This window comes from Oreochromis niloticus, linkage group LG3 (assembly GCF_001858045.2).
Source record: "Oreochromis niloticus isolate F11D_XX linkage group LG3, O_niloticus_UMD_NMBU, whole genome shotgun sequence".
Taxonomy (NCBI): domain Eukaryota; kingdom Metazoa; phylum Chordata; class Actinopteri; order Cichliformes; family Cichlidae; genus Oreochromis; species Oreochromis niloticus.
Window position 1 is genome coordinate 43,493,190 of NC_031967.2, and position 17,198 is coordinate 43,510,387.

Sequence of the window (17,198 nt, forward strand, 5' to 3'; positions counted from 1 at the left end):
TACAGGAACACCACGTCTGGATTCAGACCTTCTTTGGACCACTCAACAGTCGGAAAGTCAGTGCTGTCAGAGATCCTGAAGCTGCATGGTAGAATAACATCTCCACCAGCAAATGCTAGAACCTGCTCCTGTTTACCATGTGCAGCATATTCACCTAGGAAAAATAAATAAATATATGAATAAAGGTATTCATTTTACACTACATTTTATACTACTTATCCATCTCTGGGTGTGGGACGAGCAGTCTAAACAGATCTGCCCAGACCTCCATCTCCATGGCATTCCCAAACCAACTTAATAATGTAATTACTCCAGTTATTTTCAGGTGTGTCCTCAGGAATTCTCATACCCGAATCCACCCAAAACACCCCACCTAGGAACAATCCAGTCATAATTACTTCAAACGGCTTCTTTGAAGGAGAAGCAGTTCTCCTCTGACTCTGAAGGCCTGAATTTGTCACGGTCCTGTGTCGGTGACCCAGTGTTTCTGGTTTTTGTACTTTTACTTTTGATGATGTGTTTTGGTTTCCCAGTGTTTATTCTGTGCTCCCTCTGTTTTGTGTCATCCCTGCCTGTGTATCCCCTCTAGTGTAGTCAAGTCTCTGAGTCTGTGTCTTTGCATGTAGAATAGAATAGAATAGAATTCAACTTTATTGTCATTGCACATGTCACAGGTACAGGGCAACGAAATGCAGTTTGCATCCATCCAGAAGTGCTTTAGCCGCGATATAGATATATTACAATATATATTAGCAATAATATAGATGTGTAAGTATATTACAGAAATGGGTCTATTATGGTATGTTATAATGTACACGGTGTGAAGTATGTTATGAATATTCTATAACTATAAGTATGTACAGGCTGTAGTGAGTACAAGCTATGTACAGGCTATGAACAGGATATAAATATGAAATAAAAACTATACAGAAATCTGAGATATACAGTTATACAGAAATGTGAACTATGCAAGTTATAAACAGTTGTAGGATTGAAAAATTATCATATGTACAGAATGATTATCTACACAGAACTATACAGTAGTGCAGTTAGGATAATTGTGATAGTGATAAAGTGCTAGTGGTTGTGGGTGTGTGTATGTTCAGTCCATGAGTTTAACGTGGGTCAGATGTCAGGAGGCAGAGTTCAGGAGTCTGACAGCTGTGGGGAAGAAGCTGTTCCGGTACCTGGTGGTCTTAGTCCGGAGGCTCCTGTAGCGCCTCCCAGAGGGCAGGAGGGTGAAGAGTCCATGTGATGGGTGACTGGGGTCTCTGATGATTTTCCCAGCCCTTTTCAGACACCGCTTCCTGTAGATGTCCTTTATGGCAGGAAGTGGTGCTCCGGCGATGCGCTGGGCAGTTTTCACGACCCTCTGCAACGCCTTCCGGTCCGAGGCAGAGCAGTTCCCGTACCAGACTGTTATACAGTTGGTCAGGATGCTCTCGATGGTGCAGCGATAGAAGTTCACCAGGATGTCTGAGGACAGGTGGTTCTTCCTCAGAGTCCTCAAGAAGAAGAGGCGCTGGTGAGCCTTCTTGACCAGCTTGGAGCAGTTGGTTGTCCAGGTGAGATCCTCGGAGATGTGGACTCCCAGGAACTTGAAGCTGCTCACACGCTCCACAGCCGTCCCCTTAATGTGGATGGGTGGATGTGGGTCAGCATTCCTCCTGTAGTCCACGATGAGCTCCTTGGTCTTCTCGGTGTTAAGCAGCAGGTTGTTTGTGTCGCACCACTCAACCAGATGATCCACCTCCTCCCTGTAGGCGGTCTCATCGTTGTCGCTGATGAGGCCAATCACCGTGGTGTCATCTGCAAACTTAATGATGGTGTTAGAACCATCAGCAGGTCTGCAGTCGTGGGTGAAGAGGGAGTAGAGGAAAGGGCTCATCACACAGCCTTGTGGTACACCGGTGTTCATTGTGATTGTAGATGAGCAGCGGTTATCCAGTCGGACATGTTGAGGGCGGTTGGTCAGGAAGTCCAGTAACCATTTGCAGATGAGGGAACTGATGCCCAGGTCTGTCAGTTTCCTGAGTTTCCATGTGTGTGTTTCCTGTTTTACTTTGAAGGTCCGTGTCTGATCTCAGTGTGTTCACTTTACGTTTCCCCTGTCCCGTCATGTCTGGTTACTCCCAGCTGTGCCCTCCTTCTGTGTCTCATTCCCTCGTTATCCCTCTGTGTATTAAGCCTTGTGTCTGCCTCTGTTAGTTGCTGGTTTGTCTGTGTTATCTCCCTATGTCATCTTATGGTTTTCTCTCTGTCTTCCTGCATCTCTGTTTCTGGCTTCAGGTTTGTTTTATGCTTAGTTTTCCCAGTTTAGGTTTTCTCAGTTCTGTTTTTTCGCCACCCTCGCCTTTTTTGTATTTTCAATCGCCACAAATAAAGCTACCTCACATCAGCAGTGCCTGCATCTTGGGTCCTTTACTAATTCCACACGGCTCGCCGCGCCAGCCTTGACAGAATTCTTATTCTTTCAGTCACTATATATATAACTTGGGCTTGTTTTCATTTCTTTCAGTTATGCAGTTAACAATCAGACAAATAATAAAACAAAGACATGATTTTTTTTAAAAATGAAGCTGCACTGGATAGCACCACTATTCCACTGACTCCTATAGAGTAGCCAAGGATGGTATTGCATTTACTTGCAATAATGAGACCTTGGACCTTATTTGTGCAACCTTAAAGGTTTATTAATAATGATTGAGGAATTACAAACAACTGTAAAACCAAAGACAAATGCTAGCACCTCACGTGGCTGATAGACAGCGCTTCCTCATACTTTGAAAATCAAGCAGCATAAACAAAAGTATAAAAGAAATTTCCACTGCGTCACACTGACAGCTTCACGGTTTTATGGTGCGATAACTTAGTGCAACAATGCATGTAGGAGATTAAATAAATAAGATCTTTTTTCACTTGTGACATAACAAAGATAATAAGATTATGATTATTATTAGTAGTAATAGCTAAACAATAAAGCTATGGGTTTTTTACCTATAGCACTCATTCTGACTCTGAGACTGATGGAAACTCCAGAGAAATGCAATGTAATTGTGCACATCTCGGAAATTTTCCGATGAATATGCCTCAAAAGGAATTAAATCATAAAAATTATGCTAACATTTCTGGCTGCAAGGAAAATGCTTTCACAATCAAATACATTTATTTTTAAAGAGTGTTTAATTAACTATACTTCATTAATTTCCAGGACATTAAAAAAATGCAACACTGTTATTAATACCAACCACGTCACCAGTAGATTAGTTTTCAAATAAAGATCTTACATTTCAAGAGTCCCCAATTTTTTGTAGATTTTACAGTTGTTTCTGTTAAACGTTAAATGTTTTTCCATAAACAGGTGAACATTCTTTAAAAAAGTTATAAATATGACCCGATTAATGTTGATTGAAGTTGCAAAATTTTCCCATAAATTTCCATTAAGGGTGCCTTGAGTGCTGGATTGCTCGTGTGCCTTTGCTTTAACTGCATAAAACCTAAGGCAGCTTGGCCTTTGTGACTGAAACGATACTTTGACAGTCACATTTATGGCTCAGAGTCAGATACTCAAACAACTGCCATAAAAATAATGCAGTATGATAAGGTGCAATAGCACGAATCCCTGGAAACATACAACTATTCAGAATGTCTGGACAAGGGACAAACACTGTGGTGCTGCACACTTTCTGGTTTCCTGGTTGGAGTTCCTTTGATAAATCATAGGTGCACCAAACATTCTGGGCCACTCATGAGATCCAGAAAATTTGGCTGTTGCCCTTTAATCCAAGATAGCAAACTAGCATGGACTCTCAAACGACAATAGTAAGGAATAATAGTAGCAGTAGTAAAATATCAAAATATAGCAATATTTTAAGCTGCATTATTACAGTGATGATCACCTGAAACAGCCGGAGACATAAAGCAAAATCTCTCCTCCCGGAAAAATATTTGCACCTCTTACAGAAGAACAATGATTTGTATTGTTGACATAATAACCTTTTGCATACTTCCTACCACAAGGTATAAATGTGAAAACAGGTCTGACTCATCAGTGGAAACTATGCAATAACTTATCTCATATTCCAACACTGTGAATGTGTGAGTCATATCTCCCTCTTATCACTCTGTGAGCCTGTAAGCCTGTAATTACTGTTATAATAGCAATAACACATTCACTCAGATGCTATCATAGAACAGATCATTCTTTTATTTAATCTTAATTACGTTTTAAAGGATAGAAAGCAAGAAATTAAACAAAGCAAGAAAAAAATGTGAGTAATTGATTATTTGAGTCCTAAACAAAGGAAGAAGGTGGTTCAGTCTACATACAGTTTGTAATGTAATTGCATTCACATGTAAACATTTTGCACTTATAGAAAGGTTTAGGAAAATCCGATTAGAATCGGGGACTTTGTCGGGACACCGAGGCCAGGACATCTGAGAGATCTAATCTCTCCAGTGTGTCCTCCTCCTGGTGGGACATGCCTGAAAGACTCACCCAGGAGGTTCACTTTTACACTCAGCTCTCTCTTCACCACAACAGACTGGTACAGCATCCACATCCCTGCAGCCGCAGCACCAATCCGCCTATTGATCTCCCGCTCCCTTCTCCTGTCACATGTGAACAAGACCCTGAGATACTTAAACTCCTCCAACTGGGGCAGGAACTCGTCCCTGACTGATTCTGAGACCACCCAGTTGAAAGCCTTCCGCCACTTGCTGCACCTAGAAATTCTGTCCATAAACATTATGAGCAGAATAATTTTTATATCACTCCATTTTAGGCTTTTACACTGGCTCCGTGTCAGGTTTAGACTTCAGTTTAAAACCTTGGCTCTTACTTTTATCCTTTATGGCTTTATGGGGTGAGGTCCCCACCCTTATTGTCAAACTACTTCACCACTATTCTCCGACCTGGTTTCTTAGGTCCTTTTTTAGGAGCATCCTCGTGATTTCACGTGACCATGGCTCCAAAACTTTGGATAAACTTGACATATACTCTTGGCCTCCTTCACTCTGTAGGCTGACTGAAGGCTGACAGGAGAACTAGCCTAAAACTCATCTGTTCAGACAGGCTTGTGTTTGTGTTTTGTTTTGGTTAATGTGTATCTATCTGGACTTTGTAAAGCACTTCTTTTCATTAAATATTCTGCTTCAGATTTTACTTTTCTACTAAACAGAATTACTGTGATGTGACATTCTAATATGCTAAGCACAGGAAATGAGTTTTCTGGCTCCATTAAATAGCTTCACTTGTAGTAGAAGGTTTGTACAAACAACAGCAGGACTATCATTTTAACAATAACACTAGTTTCTAGTCTAAGGAATGAAAGGTCCTACTGAAAAAAAAAAACATTGGCTGCAACGATCTTCTTGCTCTCATGTTCTTGGAATCTAAAGCTGGTAAAACGAGTTTGGCTTATTTCTTATTTAGCCTTAAACTTTGTGTTACTCAGACGTACAAATCATGGACATTTGCCTCTTTGCTCTTCCATTTAACTTCATTTGTAACCTTTTTTGTCATTACTATTGGCATTACATACATTTGCAGCTTATTTATATAGCTATAAACACATGTAATATAATGTAATAATAGCAGCTGAAGTAGTATTCCCCTCCTTACCTGTAAAAAATAGCAGCAGCCTGGCACACAGAAAAAGACGCTGATACATCACCAAGGGGAAAAGGCTGAAGTTTCCCTTTAATGACTGGAACAGTGTAAAAATTCATATAAAGTGTGCACCAGTCTGAAAACAGGACGAGCCCATTAAAGACAGTGCGGTAGAAAGGAGGCACAGAGACACTGCCTGGAGTTCATTCATGAGGTTTCACTATTGGTGTCTGGGCGGTGCGTTCAAGAACACTGCGTGGTTATAGCTACCTAAGGTCCTAAACTGTCATTAAAATATAAAATAAAATACAGTGATAAAAGCATTTCCCAAGTAAAATGTGAGATGTACGATAAAAACTAAAACAAATGCACACAGTGGACTAAACTTGCCAATTGATGCCTTGACTTTCTTTCTTTCTGTTTATGAATGTGGGTGAACATTTTCTTCCCACACACAAGGGCGTTCCAACCTGAATATACACATGGATAACACAAGTCACATGACAATGCTTTGGGAAAGCGTATGAATGGGTGCAAGTGGTTATTTTTGACTGTGAATGCCCTTCGGGAAGCCTGAGGCATATTCTTGAAGACTACCTAAGTAAATTACAAGAAACATTGCCTAAGAGTTCGGACTTTGTACCCATTTGTGTTTGTACTTTTCAATGTATCAATCTTTGTCGTCAGTGTGTGCAAATTCAACAAATGCCCTACAAACTACAACTTTTTAATAATAATAATATTAATAACAATAATAATGATAATAGACACAGTTGAAGATATAAAAATAATACCAAAGACTTACATCAATATACATTATAGATATGAAAAGATACAATAAAATAAATAAACACTTAACACCTGGGTTAAGTGTTGCTGGTGCGATAATCTGACACTTAAAATCTGGGCAGCGACAAAAGCATTTCCTGAGTAAAAAGTAAAGTCAGGGAAATGAGCTCTGATTCATGCCAGCAGAAAGTACACTGGAATAATCAGGGCAGCAAACAAAGGCACAAATGACCTTGTGCAAAACATTAGCACTGAAAAAGAGCTCAATGTCCAATGTTTCAACTATAAAAATACAAAGATATCAATTTCCATTTGCACAGTTTATGCAAAAACATAATTGGAAATATTTTTTTTTCTCAAGCACATTAATACGTAACACTATACACAAAAATACAATAACAAGTAAAAAAAGGCTTTAAAGTGCAAGAAGAAAGTTAGCTAAAATGATTTCGTCTATTGGAAAAGACACTCCTATATGTTAACAAAGTGTTAACAATGTTAACAAAAACTGTTTTTTTTTTCTGCAAACAAACAAAAACATACAAACTAGCCCCAAGCCTTAATATGAAAGTAAAAAGAAAGAGCCTCCCATATATAAGCAAAAGTATCACAAGCACCATACATCATGGTCTGGTCCCATTTTTTGACTGGTAATGCAAAAAAAAAGAAAGGAAAAAAAGAAAGAAATCATCCTTAATATTAAAAACATTCAAAGGACAGGCCTGTACCAGTATTAAGTTAGCTTAGTTTACTAGAAACACAGGTAAGCCCACCAGGCTGGCTCAGTTCTTTTAAACTATATGTCCATTTTTCTAGTTATTTGACTCCAGGCCCAGAAGCAAAAGTCTAAACATAAATGCCCAGCATTCCTGTTCCCAACAACCTGCTGTAGTTCATCCAGGGGTCAAGCTCCTACTCCATGCTTTCATCACTGGTGTGAAATTTCAGTTTCTAGTTATTGCTCAGTTAAGGAGTTTCAGTCATTTAAACCAAGCGAGCATTGCCTTGCCTTATGCTTCACTTATGTTTGAAATGTACAGCTTACATTTCTTTTAGTTTTCATTTTTTAATAAACTTCTCTGTTCATCTTCTTCAGGTAAATTTCTCAGGAGGCTGTGACGGTTATGAAATTCACCAAAATGTGGAGGTCCTGAGGAGCGCCTACGCTGAGGATGGTGGGTGCTTTGATGGGGTGAGACACTGGAGTTGATCATCTGGTTACCAGGTCCTGGAAAGCTGTTTTGCCTTTTGATAATAAGCTTTGAACCCCAGCTTTTTGGTAAGTCGTCAGATTTTGGAGTTTTAAAGCTGTTTGAAGCTGAAGATAGGTTTGGATTGTGCACACTGGTCAAGCTCTTGTTGTCAGGGCCGTGAGTTAAGAGTAGTTTGGAGGGTTTTGAAACGTCTGCTGTGGTTGTGGAATGGCATTGGACAGTTGTTCCACTGCTGTAGGAAACAACTTTGCTGTCCTGTAGTTTTCGGGTCTCATCTTCGATAAGAAACCCAGACTCTCTTTTCATCTGTCCAATGCTGCCATTTACCGAGCTGTCTGTGCTGTTAACTCTTGTGGGGTGGAGGTGGCTTTGATTTGATGTCTTTCTTTTCACTGGCTGCTTTACAATAGCTGTGTAAAATAAACATAAAAAAGATCTGAATCATCTGGTGGCAAATAGAATTCAAATTGTATAGATGGCTATAAGAAAATTATCCAACTTTTCACTTGATTTATGACTTCAGTAAAACAAAAAAACTATGATCACTGTACAGACAAAGGAACTCCAAGAAATACACAGATCAGGCAAAACAATATGATCACCCATTGAATATTGTTTTGGTCCCCTTTTTGCTGTCAAAACAGCAAGATGTTAGCAAAACGTCTTTCAAGTCGTGGAAGTTGTGAAGTTGGTCCTCCATGGACTGGACTTATTTGTCCAAACACATCTCACAGACGAACAGATTGGATTGAGCTTCATAATAATAATAATGTATACTTTATTGATCCCCGTGGGAAAATTCTTCGCTGCAGTTCAGGGGATTCGAACCTCCGACCTTCCGATCATGGGGCAACCGCTTTACCTACTGAGCTATCCCCGCCATAAACTATTCATGATCCGTTTTTGTTTATTACATTGTGTATTACGTTGCTAAAAGGTTCAGGAAACCGTTTCCACAAAAGGGGTACATGCTCTGCAAAAACAATGCTTAGGTAGGTGGTACATATCAAAGTAATACCCACATGGATTGCAGGAGCAATGATTTTCCAGCAGAACAGTATGACAGCATCTGCCGGCTTGCCTTTTACCAAAAGTACATTGTGGTACCAGGTGTTTCCCAGGTAAGCAACTCAACCCATTGTTGGTGCCTTTCAGTGGTGGACATGGGTCAACATGGGCACCCTGAGTGGTCTACAGCTATGCAGCCCCGTATCCAACAAACTGTAATGCACTTGTATTCAGGTGGTTGTATTCATACACCTTTTATCAGAAACAACATTAACTTATTCTTTAATTTGAACTCCAGTAGCTCGTCTCTTGGATTGGACCACACATCCACCAGTGAGCCTTGGCTCACCATGAACCCGTCGATGCTCTGACTTAGTCATCTAGCCATCACAATTTAGGCCCAAATTAACTTGCTCAAATCCTTATGCTTACCAGTTGTTCCTGTTTCTAACATTAAGTTTGAGGACAAAATGTTCACTTGGCTCCCTAATATATCCCACCCACTTACTGGTGCCATGTCAGTGATCATTAATGTCATGCCTGATCAGTGTATACTATTGAGTAAGTCACAAAACTCCTGAGATTCCACCTTACACACATGCAATTTTGTCTTTGTGTTCTCTATGTAAACAGCAACTACATTTTTCTTTATCCTTAAAACAACAACAACAATAAAAAACAAAACAAAACACCAAAACCAGTTTGCTGTCATTTCAAAATGTTTCTCAACTGCTCACTGGCAGTCTATATCAATGGCCCTTGCTTTGCATTTTTTGTATAATTCAGAACTGTGACTTACCACATCTGAAGCATTTTTTGCATGAAAGGGCAATGACCCCAGCTGCAACTAAGAAAAACAGTGCTGTTCCTCCAATGGCGATGGCAATAGTGTGAGGATCAGACTTCATGCAGACACCTGAAATGACATAACATTGTGTTGACATATGAACAGATAACTCATATTATACTTAATATAAAATACCACATATCTACAAGTTTTTCTTCAAGTCTAATGAGTCCTTATTGGTAGGAAATACACACCCAGTGCCCTGGCAGGTTTCTTTATCAGGCTACTAGATTGGGACAGTGACACGTGCTAAACTGTACTGCCAACAAACTCAACAGGACTCCAGACAATGTCAAGAATAGAGGCGCTATGTAAACTGGCAAGCATGTGGTGCAGAGGGCGTACATAGGCTGCGTTGGAGTAAAGATATAATTTGTTATCATGATCTCTAAGCAGCACGTTGGCACGGTGGTTAGCACTATTGCCTCACAGCAAGAATTCAGTTCCATCATCAGGCCGGGGTCTTTCCGTGTGGAGTTTGCATGTACTCCCTGTGTTTGTGTGGGTTCTCCCCAGGTAATCCGACTTTCTCCCACCGTCCAAAGACATGCATTTAGTGGGGACAGGTTAACTGAAAACACTAAATTGCCCATAGGTGCGAATGCAGGAGTAAATGTGAGTGCGAAAGGTTGTCTTTGTCTATGTGTTAGCCCTGTGACTGTACCCTGCCTCTCACCCTAAGACAGCTGGGATAGGGTCCAGACCCCCCCCCAGGACCCTGAAAAGGATAAGCGGTCTCTAAGTATAGATATTTTGGCTAGAACTACATTATCAACCATAGGTGTGTTCTGCGGTGCCGCTGCAGGGAAGGCAGACACACCTATGCATCGCAATCACATCTTGCCAGCTTAGAATCTGTGTAGGGTCCTATGTTTGGGGTTCTTTGTTGATGTGTGTGGCTGGCAGCAGCACAGCCAACCGTGTAAAGCAACCGTGACAGAGATAATAAAAGATGCTGCAAATTATGAGGGTACATCCGGGTCTGGTGTGGATTTCTTACAGCTAAAATAAAGACACCAGCAGATTATGGTGTCAATCCTGGTGTGAAGTGACATGTGGAACGCAAACATGAGAGCAAATGGTTAACATAGTGGTCATCTGATAAAACTCCACACACGGTAATTTATAGAAATCCCAATAAAACCTACACATAAACCCCAAATAGATAGCAAATGCATTAAAAAAAATGTGAATATGGGTGTTTGAATGCACACGTGAAGCTCTGGCATACCTGGTATGAGGATCTTTGTTTCCCTGGTCTGGTTAAACTCTGGTTGATGAACTCTGCAGGTGACACTGTTTGACAAATACACAGTTTATAACTCACATCATTAGTGTTATATAAGTGAAAATCAAATTTTACAGTTAGTTGGTTAAACATAATCTGCAGTATTGTGCAAAAGTCTTGAGCCAGTCTACGTGCAATAAATCACTGCACTTTTTCCCCTCTAAAGAATTATATGTGGGAAAAGTGCAATGATTTATTGAAAAGTACAAGCACAAATGGGCACACAGTCTGAACTCTCTTAGGCAATATTTCTTGTAATTTCTTTAGGTAGTCTTCAAGAATACTCATCGGGGTTCCTGAAGGTCATTGAAAGTTCTTCTTTGGATGTTTATTTTGTTTTCTGTCATGATGATCTCACAGTGTGAATATAGAGGTCCTGGCTCTCAGGAGGCCAGTCCATGGCTGATAGGGTTACACTGCATGAAAACTATTCTTGACAATTACTTAATGAGATTAGAGAGAGAAACAATGAGTTCTGACGCTGTGTTTTCTTGTTGTCCTATCAGAATATAAAGAGAGAGATTCAAGACATTTGCACAGTACTGTAAAAAAATTAAAAAATCCTTATCCAATTATTAATGTCTAAAAAAAATATTTATAACCTGCTGGTGGCTCTTTGCAGAGTGGCTCTTCGTGTCACAGTGAAACATCCACGGGCATCTTGTTCTCCTTTGGGGTTTTCCCCATAGATGTTGTTTCCATTGTCATCCAGAAATGTTACCTGAGGCTCTGGCAGCCAGCAGTTTGCTTCACAATGCAGTGCTATGTCACCGCCCTCCGCTGAAATCACTGAAAGCTTTGGGTCAGAAACAGCCACTGTAAAAACAACAAAACCAGAAGGTGTGACCATTAAATCTGCCATCCTACGCACCTGTCCTTATTTCTGATAAACCTGTCATTGTTTTTATGTTAAAATGACATCCATGACGTCTAAGCCACTCATTATAACACTCTTGGCTTCTGAAGAAGAATGAAAGACACTAAGTGATACACACAGACAATGCAAACTGCTCTTTCACAATTAAATTAAACTATTTATAGACAGTGTCAAATCACAACAGCAGTTGCCTCAGAGCGATTTAAATTGTAAGGTCAGGACCCTATGATAATTATAAGGAGCTGTGCTTTTTATAAAGTAAACAACTTTTCTAAAGCTCCTTGAAATTGAGTGTTTACGTAGATGAGTAGTGTCTCCTCCTCTAAAAAGACTTTGGTTCCTGAAAGTCTGTTCCTCTGATGAAAGAAAGATTATCTCGTGTGAGCCAGTCCTTAATCATGGCAACTTTTACAGGACTTTAAATCTTACATTGGTCAAATATTATTAATAGTATAATATGCACTTCTGAGGAAAGCCAACTGGCCATATTCCCAGTAAAAAAAAAATAATGAAATAAAGCTGGTGTCATTTGAAGGTTTAGCACACACAATTTACTTTATAGACCCCCCCCCCCAAAAAAAAGATGGAGGTATCACCATGGTTTCTGGTTGTGTTAATATTTTTCATTCATGAAGGACAAAAACATATCCAAATGTGTAACAATAACAGAATTGTATCTACTACCCTTGGCAGAGGTTTGGTGATGCAATGGTTGCTTGTTTAAGGTCTAATGACTGTGACTCAACTTCAGGGATTTAATGCAGACACGAATGAAACAAGAATTTCAAGAAATGCAATAGTCTCATTTCCTCTTTTTCATTATTGGAAGTGATAGCTTGATTTAATGTCCACATTTGGTCTAAATCACATTTAAACAGAGAGACATGAAACCAAATGAGGACACACCGGATATGTTCTTCCGGTCCAGCCCACAGGTAGGCGAGTGCTACATGAGCAATGAGGCTAATGATCAGCCAGTTCAACCTGTTATGAAACACCCAACTATTAAAAATAAAAGAAAAAAAAGAGTCAAATGTGTACACACACTGAACTCAAAGGACATTCCTGTGGATGAAGCTGTGGTTTGTACTTTAAGCTTCAGAAATGACTCAGAAAACAGCCATTAGGGTTAAATGTTATGTACACAATGTATTACTTAAAGAGCAAAGTGGAATTGATTCTCAGTGTTTTTCATAACTGCTACTATATTTACAGCCCATACTCAGGATACTTGCCACTAACGTGTGATATATAGCTGAAAGTAGTGGCTTGTTAATCTCTGTTCTGTTCTTTCCATTTGGAAATCTGTTTAAAGTTTCCTTTTTTTGGACCTATTATGCTATGTTTTTATCTTTGAACTCAACTAGAGCAGCTTTGTATATGTCACAGTCAAAATATGCCCTACTCGTCTTTTATTGGTCATTGGTGCGACTCTTCTGTTTAGCTCCACTGTCTAAAAGAAGCCAGTTTCCCCTGTTTTCTATGCTTTCTTCTGTTTGGCCTCCATAAACAGAACATTTGAACAGAAGGAAAGTTTGCTCTAGCAAGATAGTGGCTAACTTTATCAACCAATAAAGCTTGATACTCATCAAGACTCATTTTGAAGTAGTTGTAGACTAAGCTGAAAACTAAAGGTGTGTGGATTTATGGACGTATCACTGATTTTTATTCAGTTGGTATACGACCCGAAGATCGGCTTCAGATTTTTAGGTATAATTAATAGCTCAAGTGTTTATTCAAAAGTAAAATCAAATGGATAGAAAATCAAATGAGATACAGATGAAGAAAAGAAGCAGCTCACAGATACTGTCTATGTTTAAAGCCAAGAGCTCTGTGCTGTTAGGGGTAGGGTCAGGCTATATTTCAGTTCTTCTGTTGTGAGATTTCACATTAGGTATGACAAATTACAAATATTTTGAATAAACCAAATGAGTAAATGTATCCCTCACCTGAAAAAAGGTCACCAACAACAGGGTAGATGATAGCAATTTGTTCAATTCATGTGTCTCTATGAGACCTTGCTGGAATAATTTGGTGCGTGTTTGTTTGTATTTAAGAGACATCTTACGTCAAGGACCACCATCTAGCCTAGCATAAACTTTGTGGAGCATGGTTTTTCCTCCTGCAGTTCAAAATTGTGCCCCTTCGAGGTCTGACTCTAAAGTAAAACCCAGATCCTGATCGCATATTAAATGAATTTAGCTGAATTGGACAGCTAAATTTAAGTGGGTGGAGCACACTTAGGCAATTCAATGGTGAACTCTTTGTGTGGAATTGAACATGAGTGGACATACCCACATCCAGCGCCACTGTTGTAACCTTCCTGGCAACATTTTTCTGGAATGTGAGGCATTTGTACTTTCCAGTATCAGAAACCTGCACATTGGAGATCCGTAATGAGATGTTTCCATCTTTGAGCGCTTTCATGATGAGGCTTGTCCTGTACTCGAAGGCTGGATTCTTCATCTCGTAGGCCTCACAACCATCCCGGTACAAGAAGACAACATCTGGCTTCAAGCCTTCCTTGGACCACTCAACAGTCGGAAAGTCTTCCTTGTCAGAGATATTGAATCTGCACGGTAGAATAACATCTCCACCCGCAAAGGCAAGAACCTGCAGTGGCTGATCCTGAGCACGGGATCCACCTAGAAAACCCCCCCCAAAAAACAAAAAAAAAAAAACCAAACAAACAAAAAGGAAACACAAAAAGGATAAACAACCAAGGATAAACAAAATGATAAAAAACAAAGTTACTGAAGTAGACATTAAACAATGTGAGTAAAACCTTACTAGAAGGTATTCAATGCCTCCAGGTGGATTGATTCCTGTACATTATTTTATGTGTTATAGGTGAAGAGAGCGTGGAGCAGGCAAACACTGCAATTTACCAGTCTTTTTCAAATACTGATCAATACTCTGAGTATTGGCCAGCAGGATTACAGTTACATTACAGAGACAATCAAATCTATCCCATATATTTTAATGCCACATTAAAGCTGTAAGGGCATAAATATGTAACAGCAAAAGTATGACATCCAAAAGAGAAAGGCCTTTTTGAAAGAAAAATAATATTCTGACACATTAAACTGTTTGGTTTTTTTGTCTTTGTTTCTTTGTTTGTTTTGGTGGCATTGTTGATTTATTTTTTCTCTCATCCAGGTTTGGTCATCTTATCTTAATTGAAATGAAAGCAAATTACCACCCAAAGAGCCCAAAAGAAAACAAAGCTGCAAGACTGACAAGGATGTTTTGTTTCTGAGGACTTTAAGCGCCACAATCAGCTGCCTGCACTTATCTTTTTCACCTGCATAACATTGCAGCAGTACTTTCCTGTGACGCAACAATGATGGCTTGGTCACTCAAATATTTTCTTTCATCCAATTAATCATGAACTTTTGAATGCACTGCATTTCAGATGGCATTTTTTTGAAATGCATAGTATTTGGTTAATGATAAAACTATTGGCACGAGTCCATCTGTTGACATTTGCACAGTTTTCCTGGTTGGTTCAGGGTGATTAAGTTATTGGCCAGTGATGAAAACACAGGTTGAATTAGAGGTGCACGTCAGTGAACAACACTTTTCCACTGCTTGACAGAAGAGGAAAGGAATAGTTCATGAAGTAAGCTGGGGAAGACCCCAAACCTGTAAGATGTATAGTTTGTACATACATGAAAATGTCCCACATATACTCTATGTCCCACACTTTGTTAGGACACAGATAATTGTGACATTTACATAAGCAAGATACATAGAAATACACTTTGTTAGGTACACCAGTTCAACTGCATGTCAGTGCAAATATCTATTCACACAAATCACATGGCAGCAACTCATTAAGACATGCAGACATGGTTAAGAAAACCTGGTGATGTTCAAACTGTGCATCAGAAACTTTGAACATGGTGCACTTTTCTGCACCAGTTAACAAACCGTACATTTCATTTGATTTAGGCATGCAGTGTGTGCATCTTTAACAATTAAAGAACAGTTATGATTAAATGATTGCACCTCATTGCTGTTCACAATTATATTTGTGTTTTTCTCTTTCAAGTCCCCCAAATTCACTCTGCACTAGACTGTGGCATATTTAATTGACATATCTGTTATTTTGTCTTCCTCTCTTATCCATTTATAGATGTATTATATTAGTATTGATTTGGGGTTACTGTTAAATGCATTATGTTTTGGGGTTTTTTTTTTTCAAACTTTGTGAGTAATTACATTAAATAATCATAATTTCAGCACTGGTTAAACATACTATGACTGCAATGTTTGTAGTAATTATACAGCGCCACTACAGAATATATAATATGAAATCCTGTCTATAATTTTGAAAACTACCTTTTGTTCTTTTATTCCGAAAATCTTCTTAACAACGTCCTGAGATCACTGCAGATTTGAGGCTTGACATAAGAACGCCGAGATTTTATTTTTTCAGCTAACTGGTTTGTCATGATTTACACAGATAACGGCAGCACGTGAAGTTTAAACAAACACTTTCTCGCACTAGTCGAAGACAAACAATAGCAGCATTACGTTGCTTGAATTTCCGCGGTACGTGCAATGAAAGGTCCTGCTGAGAGAAAAGCTTGCGCTGTTAAGTATCATGTTGACGGCCAGGAATCACGGTTCACCACTTGAAAAAAGTTAATTTAAAGAAATCCTGTTGGCTACTGTGATCTTTGTCATGAAAATGTCATGCATCGCTGTTATCAGAATAAAGTATACTTTGTCATTTTCAAAAGAACGTTATTAAATGACCTTTTTTATGTTGCCTTTCAGTAAAATCGCTAACGTTCTTTGGCACCTCTCCTTTACTTTTCTCTTTGAATGACTGAACGTGAATTAAATCGTTGTTCTAAACAAAATCAGCATAACCCAGCTCTCTTTCTTACCCATATAGGATGACAGCAGACTGGCAACCACGAAAAGACGACGATACATCCTTAAAGGACAACAGACTTTCCCCCTCTATTACTGAAGAACCAAATTAAATGTTTCGGAAGTTATCATTCTCTCTGCAGACACCAGAAGCCTTTCAGATCAGTGTGATCAGACACACTGACTGACATTCACAACCTCAGACTTTTGATCTTGGTTTGGCTGTGGGCGGTGCTGCACCTATGCTGTTTCTCACCTGCTGACGCTTCAACACTAATAAAAAAAAGAAGAAGAAGAAGGGGGGGAAAAAAAGGTGGTGCTCCTGACCTTGCCATGAGTCGCCACCTGGTGTTAAAAATAAAACATTACACTCGATTTACACAGACATTAAGCGGGCTGATGGTGCTTCATCGACACGTGTCAACTTTCCAGCTCCATAGTTTGATTCGTGGAGTCTGCCAGAGTATATAGTTTACTTATCTTTGTCGAAGCCCCGTGTATTACTTTAGTTATTATTAGGTCTGAGGTAGTTTCAGACTGAAATACAGAGCAAGTAAAGCACGTCGTATTTACAAAACTTCAATGCAATTTTGCACAGATAACGAGCTTTTGTAGGGTGGTTCTGTTCTTATAGAGAGAGACTGTAGGAGTCCACTTTCACGTTTATGTACAAAAACGTG

General features: G+C 39.3%; 1 protein-coding gene across 2 annotated transcripts; it reads right to left on the reverse strand.

The window, feature by feature from the left end:
* Positions 1 to 65: 65 nt before the first annotated feature.
* LOC102075956 (selection and upkeep of intraepithelial T-cells protein 1) lies at positions 66 to 16,778 on the reverse strand. Of its 2 annotated transcripts, none has more exons than XM_005464657.4 (7): positions 16,533 to 16,778; positions 13,929 to 14,279; positions 11,360 to 11,573; positions 10,701 to 10,765; positions 9,422 to 9,538; positions 5,624 to 8,024; positions 66 to 154 (listed from the first exon to the last, which is right to left on the reverse strand). In XM_005464657.4, exons 1-6 carry the CDS (start codon positions 16,579 to 16,581, stop codon positions 7,453 to 7,455), a joined length of 1,368 nt encoding a protein of 455 aa, XP_005464714.1. In that variant the 5' UTR covers positions 16,582 to 16,778; the 3' UTR covers positions 66 to 154; positions 5,624 to 7,452. The 2 variants fall into 2 exon arrangements, with proteins under 2 accessions (XP_005464714.1, XP_019218962.1); XM_019363417.2 differs by lacking the exon at positions 66 to 154 and adding an exon at positions 4,590 to 4,611.
* Positions 16,779 to 17,198: the final 420 nt, after the last annotated feature.

Coding starts and splice junctions, on each gene's coding strand:
- LOC102075956 (XM_005464657.4), bottom strand. CDS start 16,581: ATGTATCGTCGTCTTTTCGTGGTTGCCAGTCTGCTGTCATCCTATATG. Junction 9,539..10,700: donor AACAAAGATCCTCATACCAG/GTATGCCAGAGC, acceptor ATGTCATTTCAG/GTGTCTGCATGAAGTCTGAT. Junction 8,025..9,421: donor CAAAAAATGCTTCAGATGTG/GTAAGTCACAGT, acceptor TATTTTACACAG/CTATTGTAAAGCAGCCAGTG.